This window comes from Bos indicus, chromosome 10 (genome assembly GCF_029378745.1).
Source record: "Bos indicus isolate NIAB-ARS_2022 breed Sahiwal x Tharparkar chromosome 10, NIAB-ARS_B.indTharparkar_mat_pri_1.0, whole genome shotgun sequence".
Lineage (NCBI taxonomy): Eukaryota > Metazoa > Chordata > Mammalia > Artiodactyla > Bovidae > Bos > Bos indicus.
Genome location: NC_091769.1, coordinates 21,599,942 through 21,617,752, shown reverse-complemented (window position 1 = coordinate 21,617,752; position 17,811 = coordinate 21,599,942). Strand labels below are relative to the sequence as shown.

General features: G+C 50.1%; 1 protein-coding gene across 1 annotated transcript in view; it reads right to left on the bottom strand.

Annotated features, from left to right (window-relative positions):
• Nucleotides 1–3,000: 3,000 nt before the first annotated feature.
• Nucleotides 3,001–17,811, bottom strand: part of SLC7A8 (solute carrier family 7 member 8) — a 52,898-nt gene continuing 38,087 nt past the window's right edge. The window contains exons 5-12 of the mRNA XM_019968339.2: nucleotides 17,244–17,369; nucleotides 15,503–15,656; nucleotides 14,737–14,860; nucleotides 12,755–12,858; nucleotides 9,437–9,533; nucleotides 7,501–7,650; nucleotides 5,601–5,778; nucleotides 3,001–5,120 (exon numbers count right to left, since the gene is read on the bottom strand). Coding sequence (XP_019823898.2) covers nucleotides 4,966–5,120; nucleotides 5,601–5,778; nucleotides 7,501–7,650; nucleotides 9,437–9,533; nucleotides 12,755–12,858; nucleotides 14,737–14,860; nucleotides 15,503–15,656; nucleotides 17,244–17,369 — 1,088 coding nt within the window. The 3' untranslated portion in view covers nucleotides 3,001–4,965. The remainder of the gene's footprint in view (nucleotides 5,121–5,600; nucleotides 5,779–7,500; nucleotides 7,651–9,436; nucleotides 9,534–12,754; nucleotides 12,859–14,736; nucleotides 14,861–15,502; nucleotides 15,657–17,243; nucleotides 17,370–17,811) is intronic.

The window sequence follows — 17,811 nt, the reverse complement described above, 5'->3', positions numbered from 1 at the left end:
GCGGGCGAGCCGCCCTGGAGGAAGCAGGGAGGTGTGCAAATAGGCCGGCAGGAAATGAGAAAGCTCGGGAGCTCAACCTGGGGGGTAGATAAGCAGTCTCGGCCCTTCACCTCCCGGGCTGACGTCGCCGTGTTTCCCAGTAACCGGGGCGCTCTGGACGTCTCGCGTCTGGGAGGGGGAGGCGCTGGACGGGAAGCGGGTGGGGAGGGCAGTGCCAGCCAAGGGCAGGGGGGTTTCTTGGGTTCGGCGGAGTTGAGCAGGAACGGATAGAAGCCCTTCGTGGCCACCTGGAATCCTTTTCTCCCTGCGGCTGCAGTTGCTACCTGGGTGCCCCAACTGAAACAATGCATCTGTAGTATCTTAATGACTTTGTATCAGGCCTCAGTTCAAACACCACTTCCCTCACCAATTCTCAAAGCTCCTTCCGTCACCTACCGCTAGGTGACCTTGGGCGAGTTACTTAATCGAACTTGTAAAATAGCAGTAGTAATGCCTACTTTGCCGGCTGTTTAAACTTTGAATAAGATAATGTATAGAAAGCAACTGGGCTGAGCCGGTCAGTCTCCTTCCTGCCCTCCTATGACTACACTCTGTGGGGGTTTATCTGTGTCTCCTTGTGTGTTAACTGGCTTCAGTTAATTGTGTGAGCCCAGGGACTGTAACCCGCCAGGTTCCTCTGTCCGTGGAATTCTTCAGGCAAGAATACTGCAGTGGGGTGCCATGCTCTTCTCCAGAGACATGCTTCTGTAGCCTTGTCTGAAGCTTCAGTTGGACAAGATTTTTTTTCCTTCTAATTTTTTTAAATTTAGACTTTTTAACTTTCCATTGGGGTATAGCCTGTTACAGATATTGTGATAGTTTCAGTTGAACAGTGAAGGAATTCAGCCATACATACATGGACAAGCATTTCTGACCTTGTAGGTCCCAGGCACTGCACAAACTTCAGGGAACTGGCCAGTCCAGTCCTGCCTGCAGAAGCTCAGAGCCCAGAGGTATGGGCAGTGATGCTGTGATGTGCACCACAGGTACCATATGCATTCTTGTCTTTTCCCCGCAAAGACTATTTGCTCCTTAAAGTAAGGTCAGACACCTCTTCAGCTAGGGTAACCACGCTACCTGAATTAAAATTAAGGAGAGGTGGGTTGACATATATGACTGTTCTTATGGAGACAATGAAACAAAATATTTGAAGTCTGTGCTGACTTGGAAAATTCAAGGGTAAGTTTGCTATTCCCACAGCGCATAGCAAAATCTTGGATATTGTGGTTAGAGAAATATTTATTGACCACATTAATAAATGAATACATAAATAGCTGTGATTTCAGTGCTCACCAAAGGCTCCCAAGTTCCCTAAGGTCAGAGGATCTGAAATTCCCCACATTAAAGTGACTGACACAGTTAAGACAGCATAAAGGCCCAGGTTAAAAATAAATGCATGTTGCCTAGGAGGAGACCCACATTTGCCCTTTTGAGCAGGTTGAAAGATCAGCAAGTGTCACCTTACAAAAGAGAGGGGGCTCCCAGGGACAGGTGTCTCTAGGGACTGAGAGGGTTGGACTTGCTGGAATGGGGTGACACAAGGAAGCCTTGGGCAGCCTGGGAAAAGAACAAGCGTGTGTTGGGGAACTGGGGGCTCCCCAAGGGTGGATATGAGGCTTGGAGAAGGGCCTCTTGCACAAGACTGGCCTTTGCCCAGCTTGCCCTCACTCTTTTGGGACAGCCGTGGGCTAGGAGATTCGGGAACCCTTTGAGATTAGGTTCAATCTTCTTTTTTCATCCCTCTGAAAGTGCTAAATAAGCGAAGTGACGTGCCCAAAGACACACAGCTGTTTGGTGGCTGAGCTGGGCCTCGGAGCCAAGTGTCTGTGCCGCTGTGAGCGGCAAGCCTCCAGCCTCAGTCTAGAATGCCAGCCACAAAACAGTTATGCTGGGGCCAGGCCGGGACTGGGAGTGGAGGCATCTTGCCTGCCAGTGTCCTCACAGTGTCCCAGATGGTGAACAGTGATGTCCTAACACCCCCCCCACTCCGCCCCCGCCGCCTCCGCGTGTCTGTCAGCAGAGCCAGCTCTGGAATGATGCAGTCTCAGGACAGGCTGCGGGAGGGCTGCCCGCAGAGGAGGGACCAGATCCACTCCTGTCAACTTCCTCCAGAGATTAACCCGGAGCACCAGGAGGTACTTGTCCTTACCTCGACTGCTTCCTCCTCTTTCCTGGTCCCTCAGTCCTCCTCTTCTTCTACTTGGGTGGCTGAGTGGACCCCACCTCACCTCCCAGTCCCTCACATCAGACCTCTGGCATCCAGCTGGGTGCTTTCCTAAGCCCCTTCCACTGGGGGATGTTTCTCCACAGGCTCAGCCTGTTCCTTTCTGATGCCTTTGGCTGACGGGGCCTTGGGGGACCACCCCTGCCTCCACCTCCCTCCATTCAGCTTGGCGCTGTCTGTCCCTCGCCCAGGTTTCCACCCTGGGTAAAGATGAGGTTCTTCTTCCCAGATAGTTTGCTAGCTCTCAGCACAATACGGGCTTCCCAGGTGGCGCTAGTGGTAAAGAACCTGCCTGCCAGTGCAGGAGATGTAACAGACGTGGTTTCCATCTCTGGGTCAGGAAGATCCCCTGGAGGAAGGCATGGCAACCCACTGCAGTAGTCTTGCCTGGAGGATCCCATGGACAGAGGAGCCTCGAAGGCTATAGTTCACGGGGTTGCAAAGAGTCAGAGACAATTGAAGTGACCTGGCACACATGAACAGCACAATACATCAGTATGAACAATAATACTCAGACTTCATGGAAGTAAGGAGTTTTTGTTTCAAAATGAGAGGGAGCTGTTTGAATGTGCCAGCACTGTGCCCCAGGACACCTCAAAGCTATGGAATGCAAGGGCCTTCAGGAATGCCATCCTGGGAGGAACCTGGTAAACAAAGACCTCCCTCCTGACAGAGACAGGAAGTGCCTGGCCACTCTGTCTTGGAAGGTCATTGAATTAACAACACCACCAACTTCATTTCCATTTAAAATTTTATTACATCAACAAAAAAGAAAACAAAAAAACCTCACAAAACAAAATTCTAAAACCTAAACAAACTCAAAGACAGAAGACTATTATCCAGGTATAACCAAAACCCTCCCTGAAGGGGAGAAAAAACCCAAAAAACTTAAAAATCCCAAAGAAATAGAAATACCAGCTTCAAAAATATTTATCCAAAAAGTAAGGCATCCACTTTACAAAAACAACAACAACAATAATTGGAGGAGGTTGGAGGAATGACAAGAGGGAACAAGAGGATGGTCCCCTGACCCTCCAGGGGCCAGCCACAGTCCACCTGGAGTCCACTCAGAAGGGACCACAACTTGGAGCAAACCCGCATTTCACTGATGCAGGCTCAGGCAGGCCGGGTGAGGAGCCAGAGGCCAAGTAGGCCAGAAGGGCTCCCCAGGTATTCCAGTTGCAGCAAACAGTATGAGGAGTTGGGGGGAGGGGGACTTCTGCCTGGGATAAAAGAATCCCAGTCCTTAGCACAACAGATGAGGTGGGGAGGCTCCAAGGGCCCTGGCTGGGCAAACAACAAACAATACCTTCTCTGGAGCACAGGGAATGGCAGCCCTGCCTACAGGACAGGATAGCTCCAAGTCCGCAAACCACAGAGAAAGGGCTTTTATGAGCCCTCCACAGTGACCTTTTGCCATGGCCCTCTCATCCTGACCTGGAGGCTGTCCAGACAGGATCTTGATGGGAGCAGGAGGAGGGACGGATGATCTGAGGTAGGGGAGGAATTGGCCTTCAGAATACACTTTCTCCCCAGTTTTCTACATGATGGGCTAGGCACCTCTGGGGAGATGGGAAAAGCCCTCCGGCTGGAAAGGCTTGTCATACCAGGTCTGACTGGAGGGCTAGAAGCAGGGGGTATTTTTAGGTTCCAGTTCTTGGATGGGAGGTGACTTAAGGCTAATTTGGCTTCAACTTTCAGGCATGAAGGGCTTGGGGAGCCTTCACACCATCGGTCCTGAAGCTAAGGTCCAGAGAAGAGGAAAAGGGCAGGATGGGGGTGCTGGCATTGCTGGCTGCCTGGGGCTGTGTGGGGGCATTGCCGCAGGGGGTCACAGGGTGGTGGGCTCCTTCCCATGAAGTGGGAAGGAAGAGGAGTGGAGCTGCTTTGTGATTAGGAGAGAAATGTCCACTACATTGATAATAAGCAAGTTTCTGGCTTCAGGAAGCTTTGGCACCGAGTTGGGGGGAGGATACAGGGGCAGAGGCAGGGCTGGGTTTCTGCAATCTGAGCCTTTCCCAATCTGTTCCACAGGCCTGGCTGGGGGAGGGGGAGAAGGCAGTTCTCCAGCCCATTGGTCCTCAGCTCAGTGGGGACGTGCTGTCCCAAGGAGCCTCACTTTGCACAGGGGGCCAGGCCAGGGTGGTGGCCAGGAGCCGTGGGGCAGAGGGAAGCATCACCTCTGATTTCTTGGGTCCCTGGTAAAGGGAGGGGGCCTTGGGTCTCTCCAGCTGACCTTTCATGATGACAGATTTGGTTGAGTCTGTCCCTCCCAGGTGACTCACAGTTGCTGCCACTTCTCTTGGAGCTGAGGCCTCCCTTGAGCTCAGGAATGGGGAGGGAAGGCAGTACTGAACTCAGGTTCCTGAGGAAGCGACTGAGGGTGTGGACCCCGGAGAGAGGGCTGTGGAGGGCACTCCTCTAACAGCTGGAACTTGGGCAGCTCAGGGGAGGGGGGCAGTCCAGGGAGGGAGAGGTGGCTTTAGACACAGGCCTTGGGGTGAGAGGAGGCTAGATCTTTGGGCACAAATGTCAGTATCTTGTTTATAGTTTCTCACACCCATACCCAGGTCTTGTGCCTGCTTGACAGAGGCAGAGGTGTGTGTGACTTTGTGAGCGAGTGTGTGTGTGTGTTTGGGGGACCTGGGCAGAGGGCAGAAAGGGAGAGGAGGGAGGAGGCAGCTGAGAGGGGAGGGTGGTCCTCAGGGCCCCACCGCGTCCTTGTCCTTGGAGGCAGGGGGCTGGCAGATGGGCTGCTGCTGCTCCATGTCCTGGTTCCTATCTTCCATCTTCAGGTCCTCGGCCCCCTTGGGGTACACAACTACACATATCTTCTGACTCACCAGGGTCAGCAACTCTGTAGGAGGAGGCCACACAGAAGCCAAGTCAGTGCTGAGCATCCCACCAAGCCAACCAACCAGGCCAAGGCCCTTCCCACTCTCCTGCCTCAGCATCTGGCCTCAGCTAGGCTCCTCTAGAAGACTCTCTCTCTAGGAGATGGCTGCCTTGACTGCCTCCTCCATTTCTGGGACACCTGTTTGCTGGCTGCTCCTCCTCATCAAGGCCCCAGGCCCACTGACCGCCAATTCTGGGGTCTCCACCCAGCCCATGGCAGCTTCTCCAGGATGGCCACTCTGGCAGGCCTAAGGTCTGCATGGAAATCCCCAGAGTTCTCCTCTCCTCAGAGGTCTTTGAGCAGAGACCTTTCCTGTGGCAACCCTTTCTCCAGTGCTCTGTAGACAGCCTCCTGATCCTGGTGGGGCTCTCTAGCCAGACCAGTGACCACTCTACTCCAGACCAGGGGCCCTCTGGCTGCCCATAATGTTCAGCAACTCACCAATGAACTTATTGAAACACCTGGGCTTGTGCTGCCAGTAAATACCCAGGAAGTAGACTGGCACCCCTGTCACCATGATGGCCAGGCCGATGCCACACACCACGGGCTCTGACCACAGGCTGAAGACCAGCAGGAAAGCCCAGAACAGCAAGTAGATGATGGGGAACAGCAGGTTGACCTGTGGATCAGAGTCGCTGTCACCTGTGTGGCCCATGTGGCCCCCAAGATCAGAACATCTTCCCTCTTCTTCCCAAAGGGAAGCATTTGCAGGGCAAAGCTGGGCTTCACTCAGCTCTGTGGCTCCCCCACCCCGAGCCTTGACAGGGCAAGTGCTATGTCGAGGGATGTTGGTGAACATGGGCAGTGGGACAGTAAGAGCAGTGTGGGGGCCTAGGGAGGGGACAATCCTCATTGTCGTCCCAGGAGGGATCAAACAAGGCTTCATCATGCAGCTGCATGCCTGCGGCAGTCACAGAAGCCCGTGGGGGTTGACGAGCTTGCTGGTATATTGCTATACGTCTGCTGAGGGCCGAAGGTGAAGGAGAGCAGAAGAAATGAATGGAGTCAAGAAGGAAACTTCCTGTCAACCAGACCCCTACTCTCTCCCAGCTGGCAGGGTAAGGAAAGTGTCCCTCCTCTCACCAGAGTCAGCTCCAATTTCTTTTAAGCCATTTGAGAGGATAAACCTAAGACCCAAGAAATCAGGAAAGCTAGTGTGGTATGAGGCAGCCCAGGGCCTTGTTTACTTCAAGAAGGAGCAGACTCTACAGGCCCAACATCCTCTTGTTGACCACAGGTGGGAAGTCCCCCATAGTCTTCTTCAAGGTTCTAGACTCACTGCCTTTCTCCTCTTGTCCTCTCCTCTTGGAGGGTAAGAAAGTGGTAGGGAGATGGCGTTATTCTGCTTCCTCTTCCCTCTAGCACACTTTCTAAGCGTGGCAGGAGAGTGGCAATGGAAAACAGAGATGTGAAGAGCATCTAGTCTCCCTGTGTCTCCAGAACGTGTGTTAGTTGCTCAGTTGTGTCTGACTGTTTGTGACCCCATGGACTAATGTAGCCCGCCAGGCTCCTCGGTCCATGGGATTCTCCAGGCAAGAATACTGGAGTGCGTTGATGTGCACTCCTCCAAGGAATCCTCTTGACCCAGGGATTGAACCCAGATCTCCCGCATTGTGGGCAGATTTTTTACCACCTGAGCCACCAGGGAAGCTCATTTCCAGAATAGGATTGTTCAAATAGCTCAGGGATATATCCTCTTTTTCAAATTTGCAGGAGAACCTGTAGCACTCTAGCATACGTTGTTCTGAGCAATCCCATTTATTCCTATCACAAAATTATTTCTTGTACAATCAAGAGATTTACCAGGCATCCTACTATGTGCAAGGCTATAGTAGTTTAAAAAGGGAGGATCATGGAGTGCTGAAGTGGACTGGGAAACTTCAAGAAAGGTTCTTGAGTATGGAAAATGGTTAAAATTTGGAGAGGCAGATGGGAGAAGGAAATTCATTCTGGGATGAGATGGAGAGACTGAATGAGTAAAGCCAGTTTACGTGGAGGGACAAGGAGGAGACTAGTCAGATTAGAAGGTCCAGGAAAAGTCAGCTGACTTCTTAAAGCCTTAGAGCCACAGGAAACAAAGAAATGACATGATGGAAATAATGACATGATGGAAGTTATCAGGTCATGGAACCTATTCCTCCAGCTGCAGTTTGCTCTGGTCCCATGGAGAATGGAAATGGCTGCCCCCTTCACACATGGCCTTTGCTTCCCAAAGGGTCTCCCACCATCGTGGAGATGATGAGGCTTGGTCAACAGTGAGAACAAGGTGATTTTAAAAAATCTGAGCTCAGCTAGAAGCAGCGGAGGAGGGGGAGGGGGCCCCACAGGAAGGTTCTAGCACCTTAATGGGGCGGTTGATGTCCGGCTTCTTCCAGCGAAGAACTATCTGTCCGGCAACCGTGACGCCATAGAAGAGGTAGTTGATGAAGCCCACGTAGTTGATGAGCGTGTATATGTCGCCGGTGACAAGCATCAGCAGGGTGGAGATGCACTGGGGGGCATGGAAGAAGCTCAGTGATCAGAAAGGCCCTGGGAGACCGGATAAGCTGTTTACTGGTGGCAGGCTGCTCGCCTGCCTCTAGGCAGACAATGCCATTCCACAGTGGATCTCTCAAAATGGAGACTTTATAGCTTCTCCTAGAAACCCAGGTCATTGCTAACAGCTTCATCACCAGGAAGTTCCTTCTTACTGCAGGAGTGATAATCAAAACATTTAACCATGGGTACAACATGGACACTAACCACTCAGAACAGATGCTGGCTGTACACACCTGGACAGGCAATGCTGGTGGCACCCAGCTCTATGCCCCTCTGGTCTCATTTATATTTCTTCCCTAGTTGAAGCTCAAGCTAATTTTGTCTTTTATCCCTTAGGGAAGACTGTTAACTGTAGATTAAGCTTTATTCTTGCCCTCATCCTCTTTCCCTGGTTGAGTCATCTAATTTATTTTTCTTCTTTCCTTTTTTTTTTTTTTAATGTCATAAACAGTTATATAGCACTTCCTAAGTGTCAGGCTCTATTTTTAGCATTTTACAAATATTAACTCATGTAATCCTCATAACATCCTTCTGAAGTTTTCTTGACAGAGTTCACTTCCCAACTTCAAAATCATCTCAGTGGATCTCTCAGAAGCATATTCTTTCCCTCTGCTAAGTTGTTAAGGCCAATAGAAGGCTCAGTTCTCCTGTAAGATCTGATGGTGAAAATAAGAAGAATTTAAGGGATGAAAAAGCCAGATTCTTACTGTAGTTGCCTTGTAGTCATAAAGAAAAGAAAGAAAGTGAAGTCGCTCAGTCGTGTCCGACTCTGCGACTCCATGGACTGTAGCCTACCAGGTTCCTCTGTCCGTGGAATTTTCCAGGCAAGAATACTGGAGTGGGTTGCCATCATAAGCCTGCACCAATGGCGCAAACTGGAAAAAAGCTTGTGGCTCACTGGGAGCACTGAGCCTTCTCCAGCTGCCTTTCACTACTGACCAATCAAGATGACCCTCTTCCTGTATCGGAACGTTCTGAAATTTCTTCTAATGTACAGTGAATGCCCTTGACTCTTGAGAGCTCTGTTCTCTGGTCTAACTGCTTCTCTGTTAGACCAAAGCCATTTTTGATATTTTAGTTGGGATCCAGAAGGAAAAACAAAAAACCAAAGACTCACTGGGGATAAGTCTTTCTCTTTCTGTATGCCCTATATAAATGATTCTACTCTTGTGTAATTCTGCCTCCATTTACCAGACAACCCCCTTGTTTCCTTTTTTCCACTTTCAGTTTACCAGTCTTCCCTTCTGATTTTTCTTATTTGGTGTGACACCAGATTTGGTGAACACCAGATTTATTTCAATGGTGTTTCCCCAGGACTGGCAGAGCCTCCTCGGGCAAGAGGGTTGATGGGGAAGGGTGGGAGTGTGCTGTGATCAGCCAGGAGCAGAGGCCCAAAGCTGCAACCCTGCAGGTAACAGAGGCAGGAAGAGCCAAGGAAAAAAGCTTCTTTGTGAGCTTGTATAATCTGGAAGCAGCTACTTCAGTCTGACTCAAAACGATGGAAGAATGAAATGAGCCGGCCTGGGAGACTTAAGGCATTTCAGGACTTAGGCTTCTTCCTTGCTATATCTCTTGATATTAATCAGGCCCATGTATACCATTTGCTAGATTATCAGAGGCCCCAAGAAACCTAGGAGCACAAGGGTAACAGTGGCACGTGTGGGAAGTATGAACTCCCAGTTCAAAATAGCACAAAGAGGGAGGGTATGTGTAGGGCTGGCAGAAGGAGGGACCCTTACTGTGAAGAGCAAGGCTGGGATGGGGGTGCAGCGCTTCACGTGGATCATGGCCAACACGCTGGGAAGGTGGCCCTCCCTGGCTCCGGCAAAGAACAGCCTGGCAGAGAGAAAAGCAGGTCAGCCTGGGATGCCCCATGGACCAGCCAAGCCTCCCTCCCTAGCCCAGCTCCCTCATCCGTGTCCACCTCTGCCCACAAGGGAGCATCTCCACTCCAGCCAAGTACTCCTCGTGCACACCTTCCAGCCCACTAGTCAAAGGACCCACGTTCACAAATGCAGGTGCAGGCAAACCAGAGGCAGTCAGTGGATACGTGGATGGATTCAGGCATGTGGAGGCCTTGTGTGTGGTCTGGGGTTCCTGATGACGTGCTGTTACTCTGTCTCTCACAAAGCTTGGAGAGCAGTAGGAGTAGCCTTTCTCTCCTTTGCTTAATGCCTTAATCCCTTAAAAAATGTACCTCCCCCCTCAGAGAATATAGGTTCTTTGGGGCATGAGGAATAAACTGTACATGAAAATATATATCCTGGTAAAGAAGTAGTTGCTCTTGTGGTGGGTAGGGAATGGATGTGGATGAGGAAGGGACACATGAGAACTTGGCGGGGGGGATATGTGGAAATGTTCTATATCATCGTGTTTTGGGTGGTAGTTACATGGTTGTCTACAATCGTTAAAATTCATCAATCTGAACATTTATGATCTGGGTATTTTGTGGTATGTACCTGAAAATTTATATCCTTAAACTACTTATTCTAATCCCCAAAAACCATCCTAAAGAAATGTATACAGTTAGTAAAAGGAGTACATACAAAGATATTGTAAGAGAAAAAAGATTGAAAAAAAATAGACAAGAAACTCAAACTTTTTTTTTCCTGCACTGTGCCATAGCTTATAGGCTCTTAGTTCCTTGACCGAGATTGAACCTTGGGCCCTTGGCAATGAAAGCATGGAGTCCTAACCATTTAACTTCCAGGAAATTCCCCCAAACATATTTTTTAAGTTTAAAATAATGATAATTTTTCTGTCTGAGATACTTGTAGACTCACATGCAGTTGGAGGAAATAATGTGACCTTACATAGACTTCACCCAAAACTCTCCCATTGGTAATATACTGCAAAACTATACTAAAGTATCATGACTTGGATATTGATGTTTACAAATTATTTTTAAAAAGAGAGATTTTAGGGAATTCCTTGGTGGTCCAGTGGTTAAGAATCTGCCTTCCAATGCAGGGAACACAGGTTTGATCCCTGGTTGGGGAACCAAGAGCCCACATGCTGTGCGGCAACGAAGCCCACACACAACTAGAGAAGCCTGTTTGATGCAGCAAGACCCAGTGTAGCCAGGATAAAAAAAAGAGAGAGAGAGAGAAATTTTAACATAAAGAGCAGCCCTTCTTCCTCTTTCCTCTCCCAAGAAAAAAGAATACTGTAAGCTGTTAGGAGTCATTTACATATTAGTAGAAATTAGACCACTTTTTCTTTTTTCTATGATTTTGGAGGGAAAGGATCAGCTAAGGGGTGAGAGGAAGGGGATGTGATGGGGGAGACAGAATGGCAGAGAGTCAGTACGCTGGGTGGTCTGGAGAGAACTGTCACTTTGTCATTTGGGTATGGGGGAGAGTGGGGCTATCAGCAGCAGCTCCTGAGGAGTGTGAGGGTTGATTATGGCCCCAAGTACCCATATGCACACCATCGTTGCCACCATCAGCAACCTCGCCCATTTCATAGTTTCATGCAGCTGCACGGCATCGCCTCTGCAGGGCAGCCTCATGCACCTAGGGGGCCCCAGGTGCTCTGTGGCCCTGACCATGCACATAACCAGGGTCCCATGTTCATCTCTCTCCTCCACATGCAGCCAGGACCAAGGCAGTTGACAGATCCAACAGCACTGGCAAGTCAAGTTCACGAGAGACAATCGTTGCCCGGCGAGCCAACCACGGAGCAGACAGGACATTAAGCGTGACACACGCATACACACGCCTACTCCTCAGGAAGAATCATCCTCTCCCTTCCCCCAAACACAAAGGAGTAAGAGAGAGGAGCGAAGGGAGGAAGGAACTGGAAGGATGAGTTGAGAAGGCCTGCTGGGTGAGCTGTGCCTCTGACTCCAAGGCTGAGCGCACCGGGCCCCCGCCTCCGCATGCACACACAGCCGGACTACATGCACGCAGACTGCTGCTCAGCCTGCCCGAGGGACAAACCCCACTCTAAAGCGACTGGAGCCAGTCACTCTCCTCCAAAAGATCCCAGAGAGCCTCAGGGGTCACTGATCTTCCACCGCTCGCCCTTGGCTGGGGCCTCCAGGCGGCCACTGCTCCTGTGTAACACGCATACGAGGTTGCCGTGGGTGAGTGCCGGAGGGTCCTGGGGTGAAGGGAACGCCCACACTCCCTCTTCCCTGCCCTGCCCTCTTCCCTTCCCTGTCCTGAAAACATGACACTCGTTTGTCATTTCATGGGAACTCCTCCCTGATATGACTGGTGGCTTGGGAAGCAGTTGAACTCAGGGGCTCACAGCTTGTGAGTAGGACTGTGTCCTTGGGGGAGGGGGGCTTCCTAAGAACCCTGGGAGGAACCCTCTGAGCCACAGCAATGGAAATCATCCATTATCTGCTGGGCTCAACCGCCCATTCTGGAGACAAGAGATGGGACATCAAAGAGCGGGCCAGATGTCCGGGTGTGCGGAGGTGGGGGCTGGGGACTCCTGGGTCCACTCACACCTTGGGCTTCCCTGAGAGTTTGGGGTGAGATATGGCTTTGGACAAATGTTTCCCTTTCGTTCTTCCCCAGTTCTCACTTCACACCCCTACCCGAGTCTCATGGTGGCCACACAAGGGCCTTCCACAACTGCTTGTCTGTTCAACAGGGAGGAGCCTGCACCCTCAGGGCACTCAGAGATGAACCGGTTCCACCTGCAGTCTGGACCCAGGACTTTCACGGGAGGTCAGCCCAGAGGCCCCGGGCATGGGTCCCTCCTGGTCTCTTTCAGAGTGGGGTTCCTTTCCAGCCAGCATGGCCTGTTTCTAGGCAAGTGGAAAAGGGACTCCGAGGCTGCAGGCAAGATGCTGTCCTGCTGCCAAGCACACGGCTCGGGCCTCCTCAGCCCTCTGCTCCTCTGGACATGAGGTGGGAAGGCTGGTGCTTCTTGCCACCACATGTAAAGCCACACACGTCGTGCGTCACCACATGAGCAGCACAGGCTCCTCCGCCAGGCGCCCACACAAAGCCCCGTTGATGGAGACAAGCCCCCCCACATATACAGAGCAATATGCACAGCAGAGGGGTCCCTGGCCCTGGAAGGGCCTGGATGGCACTCACCGGGAGGAGGTGAAGAGGGACCCATTGACTCCTCCAAATGTAGACAGGGCGACAGAAATGGGCATGATCCAGGCCATGACCCCCAAGAGTTTCTCTCCAAAAGTCTGAGAGGGAAAACAAGAGGGTGAGTAGAGAAAGCGAGCTCACAGCCTTCCACATGCATGTCACTGCTGAGAAGGCTCCCTCCCAAACCCACCCCTGCTGAGTCTCGGGTTAAAGTCCAGGGAAGGAGGGACAATGGAGTCCATGTCCTGGCCGCTCGTGCACCCCCAGGTCCCTTGGTGATGACTACACAGTGGGGAGTCAGTAATGTTTGGGACTGAATAATGAACAAGGCTGTGTGTGGTGGTGATAATAATAATAAACATTTGTTATCCTTGCTGTATGGATAAGGAAACTGAGGCACAAAGCAATTAAGTAGTTTGCCTAAGATCACACAAAGAAAGTGGAGGGTGAGGACCGGAAGCCAGCAGTGTGATTCCAGGCCTCGCGTATAAGATACACTAATGAGTCAGGCGGGCTGGGGTTCAAATCATAGCCTAGCATTTAGGAGCTATGAGATCTTGAGCAAAGTTCTTAATTTTTGAGCCTCAGCTTTTCCATCTGTAAAACAGAAATAAATCTTGATTCATAGAAACAGAAGATATTGGGGGGGTGGTTGGTATGATAAGAAAAAACCACTACGTAGGCTAAAGAAAAGGTGGTGAAGCTATACACTAGTCTTCGTGTATTGAAAGGATATAAAATGTTGGGGAGCAGCTTTTTCCACATTCTCTGAGCCAGGGACATACTTGAGTTACAGCACTTGTCTTTATGCATAACCCATAGCACATTTGGGGGAGGGGTTGTTCAGAAGAGCTGTCTTGCTGGGGAGGGTTGATGTCTGTGAACGGACAGTGCAGGGCCTCTTTCTTGATGGTCTTCAGAGATGAGACGTGTGGTAACAGTGGCGGGGTGGGGCTGTGGTCCGGCTGAAGCCGCATGAGGGAACTACGTGGTTCCCAGGTCTTTCCCAGGTAACAAGGACCAGAAGGCCTTGGACCTGCAAGATCTCTTTCCCCAAAGAACACAAACTGCACACGCTTTTCCCTGATGCGGGAAGGAGTCAGGTTGTCCAGGCGTGGTCATAGAGGCAGAGGGAAATGGCATGTCTTGTGCAAGACAGTGACTTTCTGAGGAGGAACCCATCTCCTTTATACAATCATCACATATACAGTTTAAAGTGCCCTCGGTCAGGAGTTAGCTCTTCTCAGGTGGCTCAGTGGTAAAGAGTCGGCTTGCCAAGAAGGAGACTCAGGAGATGCTGGTTCAATCCCTGGGTTGAGAAGATCCCCTAGAGAAGGAAATGGCAACCCACTCCTGTATTCTTATCTAGGAAGTCCCGTGGACAGAGGAGCCTGGTGGGCTGCTGTCCATAGGACTGAAAGTGTCAGACAGGACCTGGTGACTAAACTACCACCACAGATCAGGAGTTGGCAAACTTTTCTGTCAAGGGTCAGATAGTAAATATTTTGATTGCTCCTGGACACCTGAAGGTGTGGCTTCTGCCCTGAGGACTTGAGAAGACTTCCAAACCCACAAAGTCATGGATCGGGGGAAAGTGAGTGGGACTAAACCAGTGAGGCTATGTCACTGTTCCTGGTTTGAGGGCGTATGAGAGTTTTTGCTTTTAAATATTTATTGGAGTATAGTTGATTTACAATGTGGTCTTAGTTTTGAGGGCATGTAAGTTTGATTTCTATCCTTTTTTTAAGTTGAACTATAGTTGACTTACTGTTTCAGGCAAAGCAACCCAGTGATATATTTATATATATATATATCTTCCTTTTCAGATTCTTTTCCATTATAGGTTAGTACATGATATTGAATATATTTCCCTGTGCTATACAGTAGGTCCTTATTCTTTATCTATTTTATATATAGTAGTGCATCTCTGTTAGGCCCTATTCCTAATTTATCCCTCCTCAGGTTTAATTTCTTACCACAGCGACTGCATTTGATGCCAGCAGCTCCTGGGGGGACATTGCAGTGACGTAAGCCACATTGGCAAAGACATACACAAATGTGACCAGTGGGATGGAGATGAAGATGGCTCTGGGAAGGTTCCTGTAGAGGGAGAGGAGGTGAGAGGGGGCAGGTCTGGCACCTGGGACCACCTGCCTAGTCAGGGGGTCTGGGGAGTGCCTTCTGTCTCTCTGCAGGAAGCTGACCTTGCAGCCTTCTGTGATGTTCCCTCTACTTGGGGGGTGGATTTTGTCTCCATACGGGCAGGACAGTTGAAAGGAAATAAGACAGCTTAGGCTAGAAGTACACTCCACACCTGTTTATCTCTTCCTGACCAGAGTCTCCACAATGCGCTCCCCCAACCCCTCATAATTCCTACATCTCAAGACAAAGACCTGTCTGTTGCAAGACAGGTGAGTAAGATGCCTGGAATTCTCTCAGGGCACTTTTCATTCTCTAAGGCAGTGGAGTTATCTCAGTACCACTTTCAGCTTGTAATCTGCTCCAGGGTAGTCACTGGATTGTTTTTCTCCTGCAGGGTGAGTGACAAATGGTCTAAGTTCCTGGAAAATGAACCATTTCTTCAGGCTGAACCATTTTGAATGGTTCAAAATGAACCATTTCTCCAGGTCATGGTCAGAAGGGGGCTATCGGGAGAAGTGGGCAGTGGGCACCTGGCTCCCTCTTTCCAGTGGCAGGTGCCTTGGATATTGAAGGGGGAGGGGGAGAGCTGTTGTAACTCACTTGTGGGGATCGACAAGCTCCTCAGTCACGTAATTTAGAAAGTTCCAGCCTCCATAGGCAAAGGAGCCTTGAAGGAAAGCCAGTGCGATGAGGCCGATGTTGGGTTCCTGGAAATTATCAAATGCATTCTTTGGCTCCAGCCAGAAGTACTGTCCTGTGGACACACAGACAAGAGGCTGCTCAGAGAGACACATGTCAGAGCCCGGCAGCCCCAGGTCCCTGGTCTCCAGTGAACCACACATATTGGTGAAGTGGGGCCAAAATGGGCCAAGAAGTTCAGGACCCCCCAGAACATGATAATGATGAGTTCAAGTGGGGGCTCAGGTCCAAAGCACAGCTCTGAATGTTCCTTTTTCAAAAGGCAGAGTTCCTTGGAAGGAAAGACTGGGAGAGGTTACTGGGCAGGGCAGGGTAAATGGAGCTGGCTCACTAGGACTCAGAGATGCAGGAGTGGAGTCACTGGCAGTCTTCTGACCACCCTCCCTCATATTCAAGTTTGTACATTTTCATGGAGAAAGCAGCAAGAACAACAGACGCTCAAACATAAGCTTCTGTGATGCCATTAGCTCAAGCTTGCTGTGCTTTCTTTGTCAATATCCTCCTGTCTCTTCCTAGGGTGTGTGTTTGCTCTATCTTTTCATGGAATACATCTCCTGAAGATGGGGAAACTTCAGTGGACAGCTTTCCAATTGCCTTCTCAGCCCTCAGCACAGTATCCTGTACACATGGGGTCCTCAGGAAAGGCTGCTAAGACTGTAATGAGATACAGAGTAGCTGACCATATGTTATATCTTCACCCATAATCGAGCATTTAGACAGGAAATAATGAGATGAGAGTGATCGGGAGAAGGCTTTGAGACCAGATTAGGAGAGCCTCATATCTTTGAAAAGACAGCCCAGCGATTTCTTTAAGTCTCAACTCTTGAAAATAATACCACCTGCTCAAGAAATGAATCCAAAGGATGAAAATTATTAGGCCCATTATAGAGCTGAACCTTAACTCTGTTTCCTGGAATCAAAATCCAGACACACCGTACCACCTCCAGGGCCTGTGGGCGGGTGGGAGGTCCCCCTGTTTGTCATCTGACTTTCTCTAGGAGGTAGTGACACTAGGCAAAGTCTGGTGCTGCCATGGGAACCATGGAAACCAAACAGACTCAGGCTTGGAAAGGGCCAATCCAATGGGGAATGTTGGCAGGGGCCCCAGGAATGTAGAGCTCTCTCTTGTGGAGCTGAGTAATTTCTGAAATGTGTAAAAATCTCCTCTGTCTCCCATTTAAGATACAGACAAGATAAAATATAAGATACAAAGAGCTTTCCTGGAGCTGGGACAAACAGCAATGTTTAGAAATATGGAATCTTCATTTACCTGTGCTGGAACCATGAGGTCAGCAAGGGAGGAGAGAATTTGGCACCCCAGGGGGTGCTCAGCTCCCAACCATCCTGGGGAAATTGGTTTCTTGTCCCCTTTGTCAAGCAAGCGAATACGAAAAGTCATTCAAGGACTCCCCTAGTTGCACTGGGAGTTAAGGCTCCCAATGCAGTGGGGCCCAGTTCAATCCCTGCTCTGGGAAAACTAAATCCCGCATGCCACAACTAAGACCTGGCACAGCCAAATGAATAAATAGTAATAATACGTAAGAAAAGGATAGAATTGGGACATCTCAGGCTGTGCACACATCCACAGACAGTGCGAGGGTGTGTATACACGCAAGGGTTGGCGTGTTCTGATGATACCCACCTTTGCAGATCTGTACAACTCCCATGATGATGATCAGGCCCAGGGCCAGGAGCTTGCCAGCTGTGAAGACGTCTTGAACCCGGGTGGCCCACCGCACACTGGAGCAGTTGATCCATGTGAGGAGCACTGCAATGACAGACCCCCAAACACATCCTCAGGGCCATAAGGAGACTACTGGATCCCTCTGGACAGAAGCAGCAACACTCCTCGGTCCTGATGATGAGACTGTAACAGGCGAGCCAAAAATGCCGCAGGCTCATCACCAGCATCTGAAACTTTGGAGGGGTTAGTAGGTGGGGTTCCAAATGCGGATTGCTTGCTCAGAACATGCCCTGCTCAGGCTTAGAAGTCAGAAGTAAGAATGGAAGTGTGGGCACTGACTTTGGGGAAAAATCAGCCTCTCATCAGGGCATGAATGTGGGCTCAAGATATTGTGTGCTCAAGAGGAGCCCTAAGCAGCTGGTAGAATCCTGGATGTCGTCTTCCTGAACCTGATTTTAGGGTAACAAGGTTTAAGGGAATCTTTTGTTACTCAGCTTTTTCAAGTTCTAATTTACATTTAGTAAAG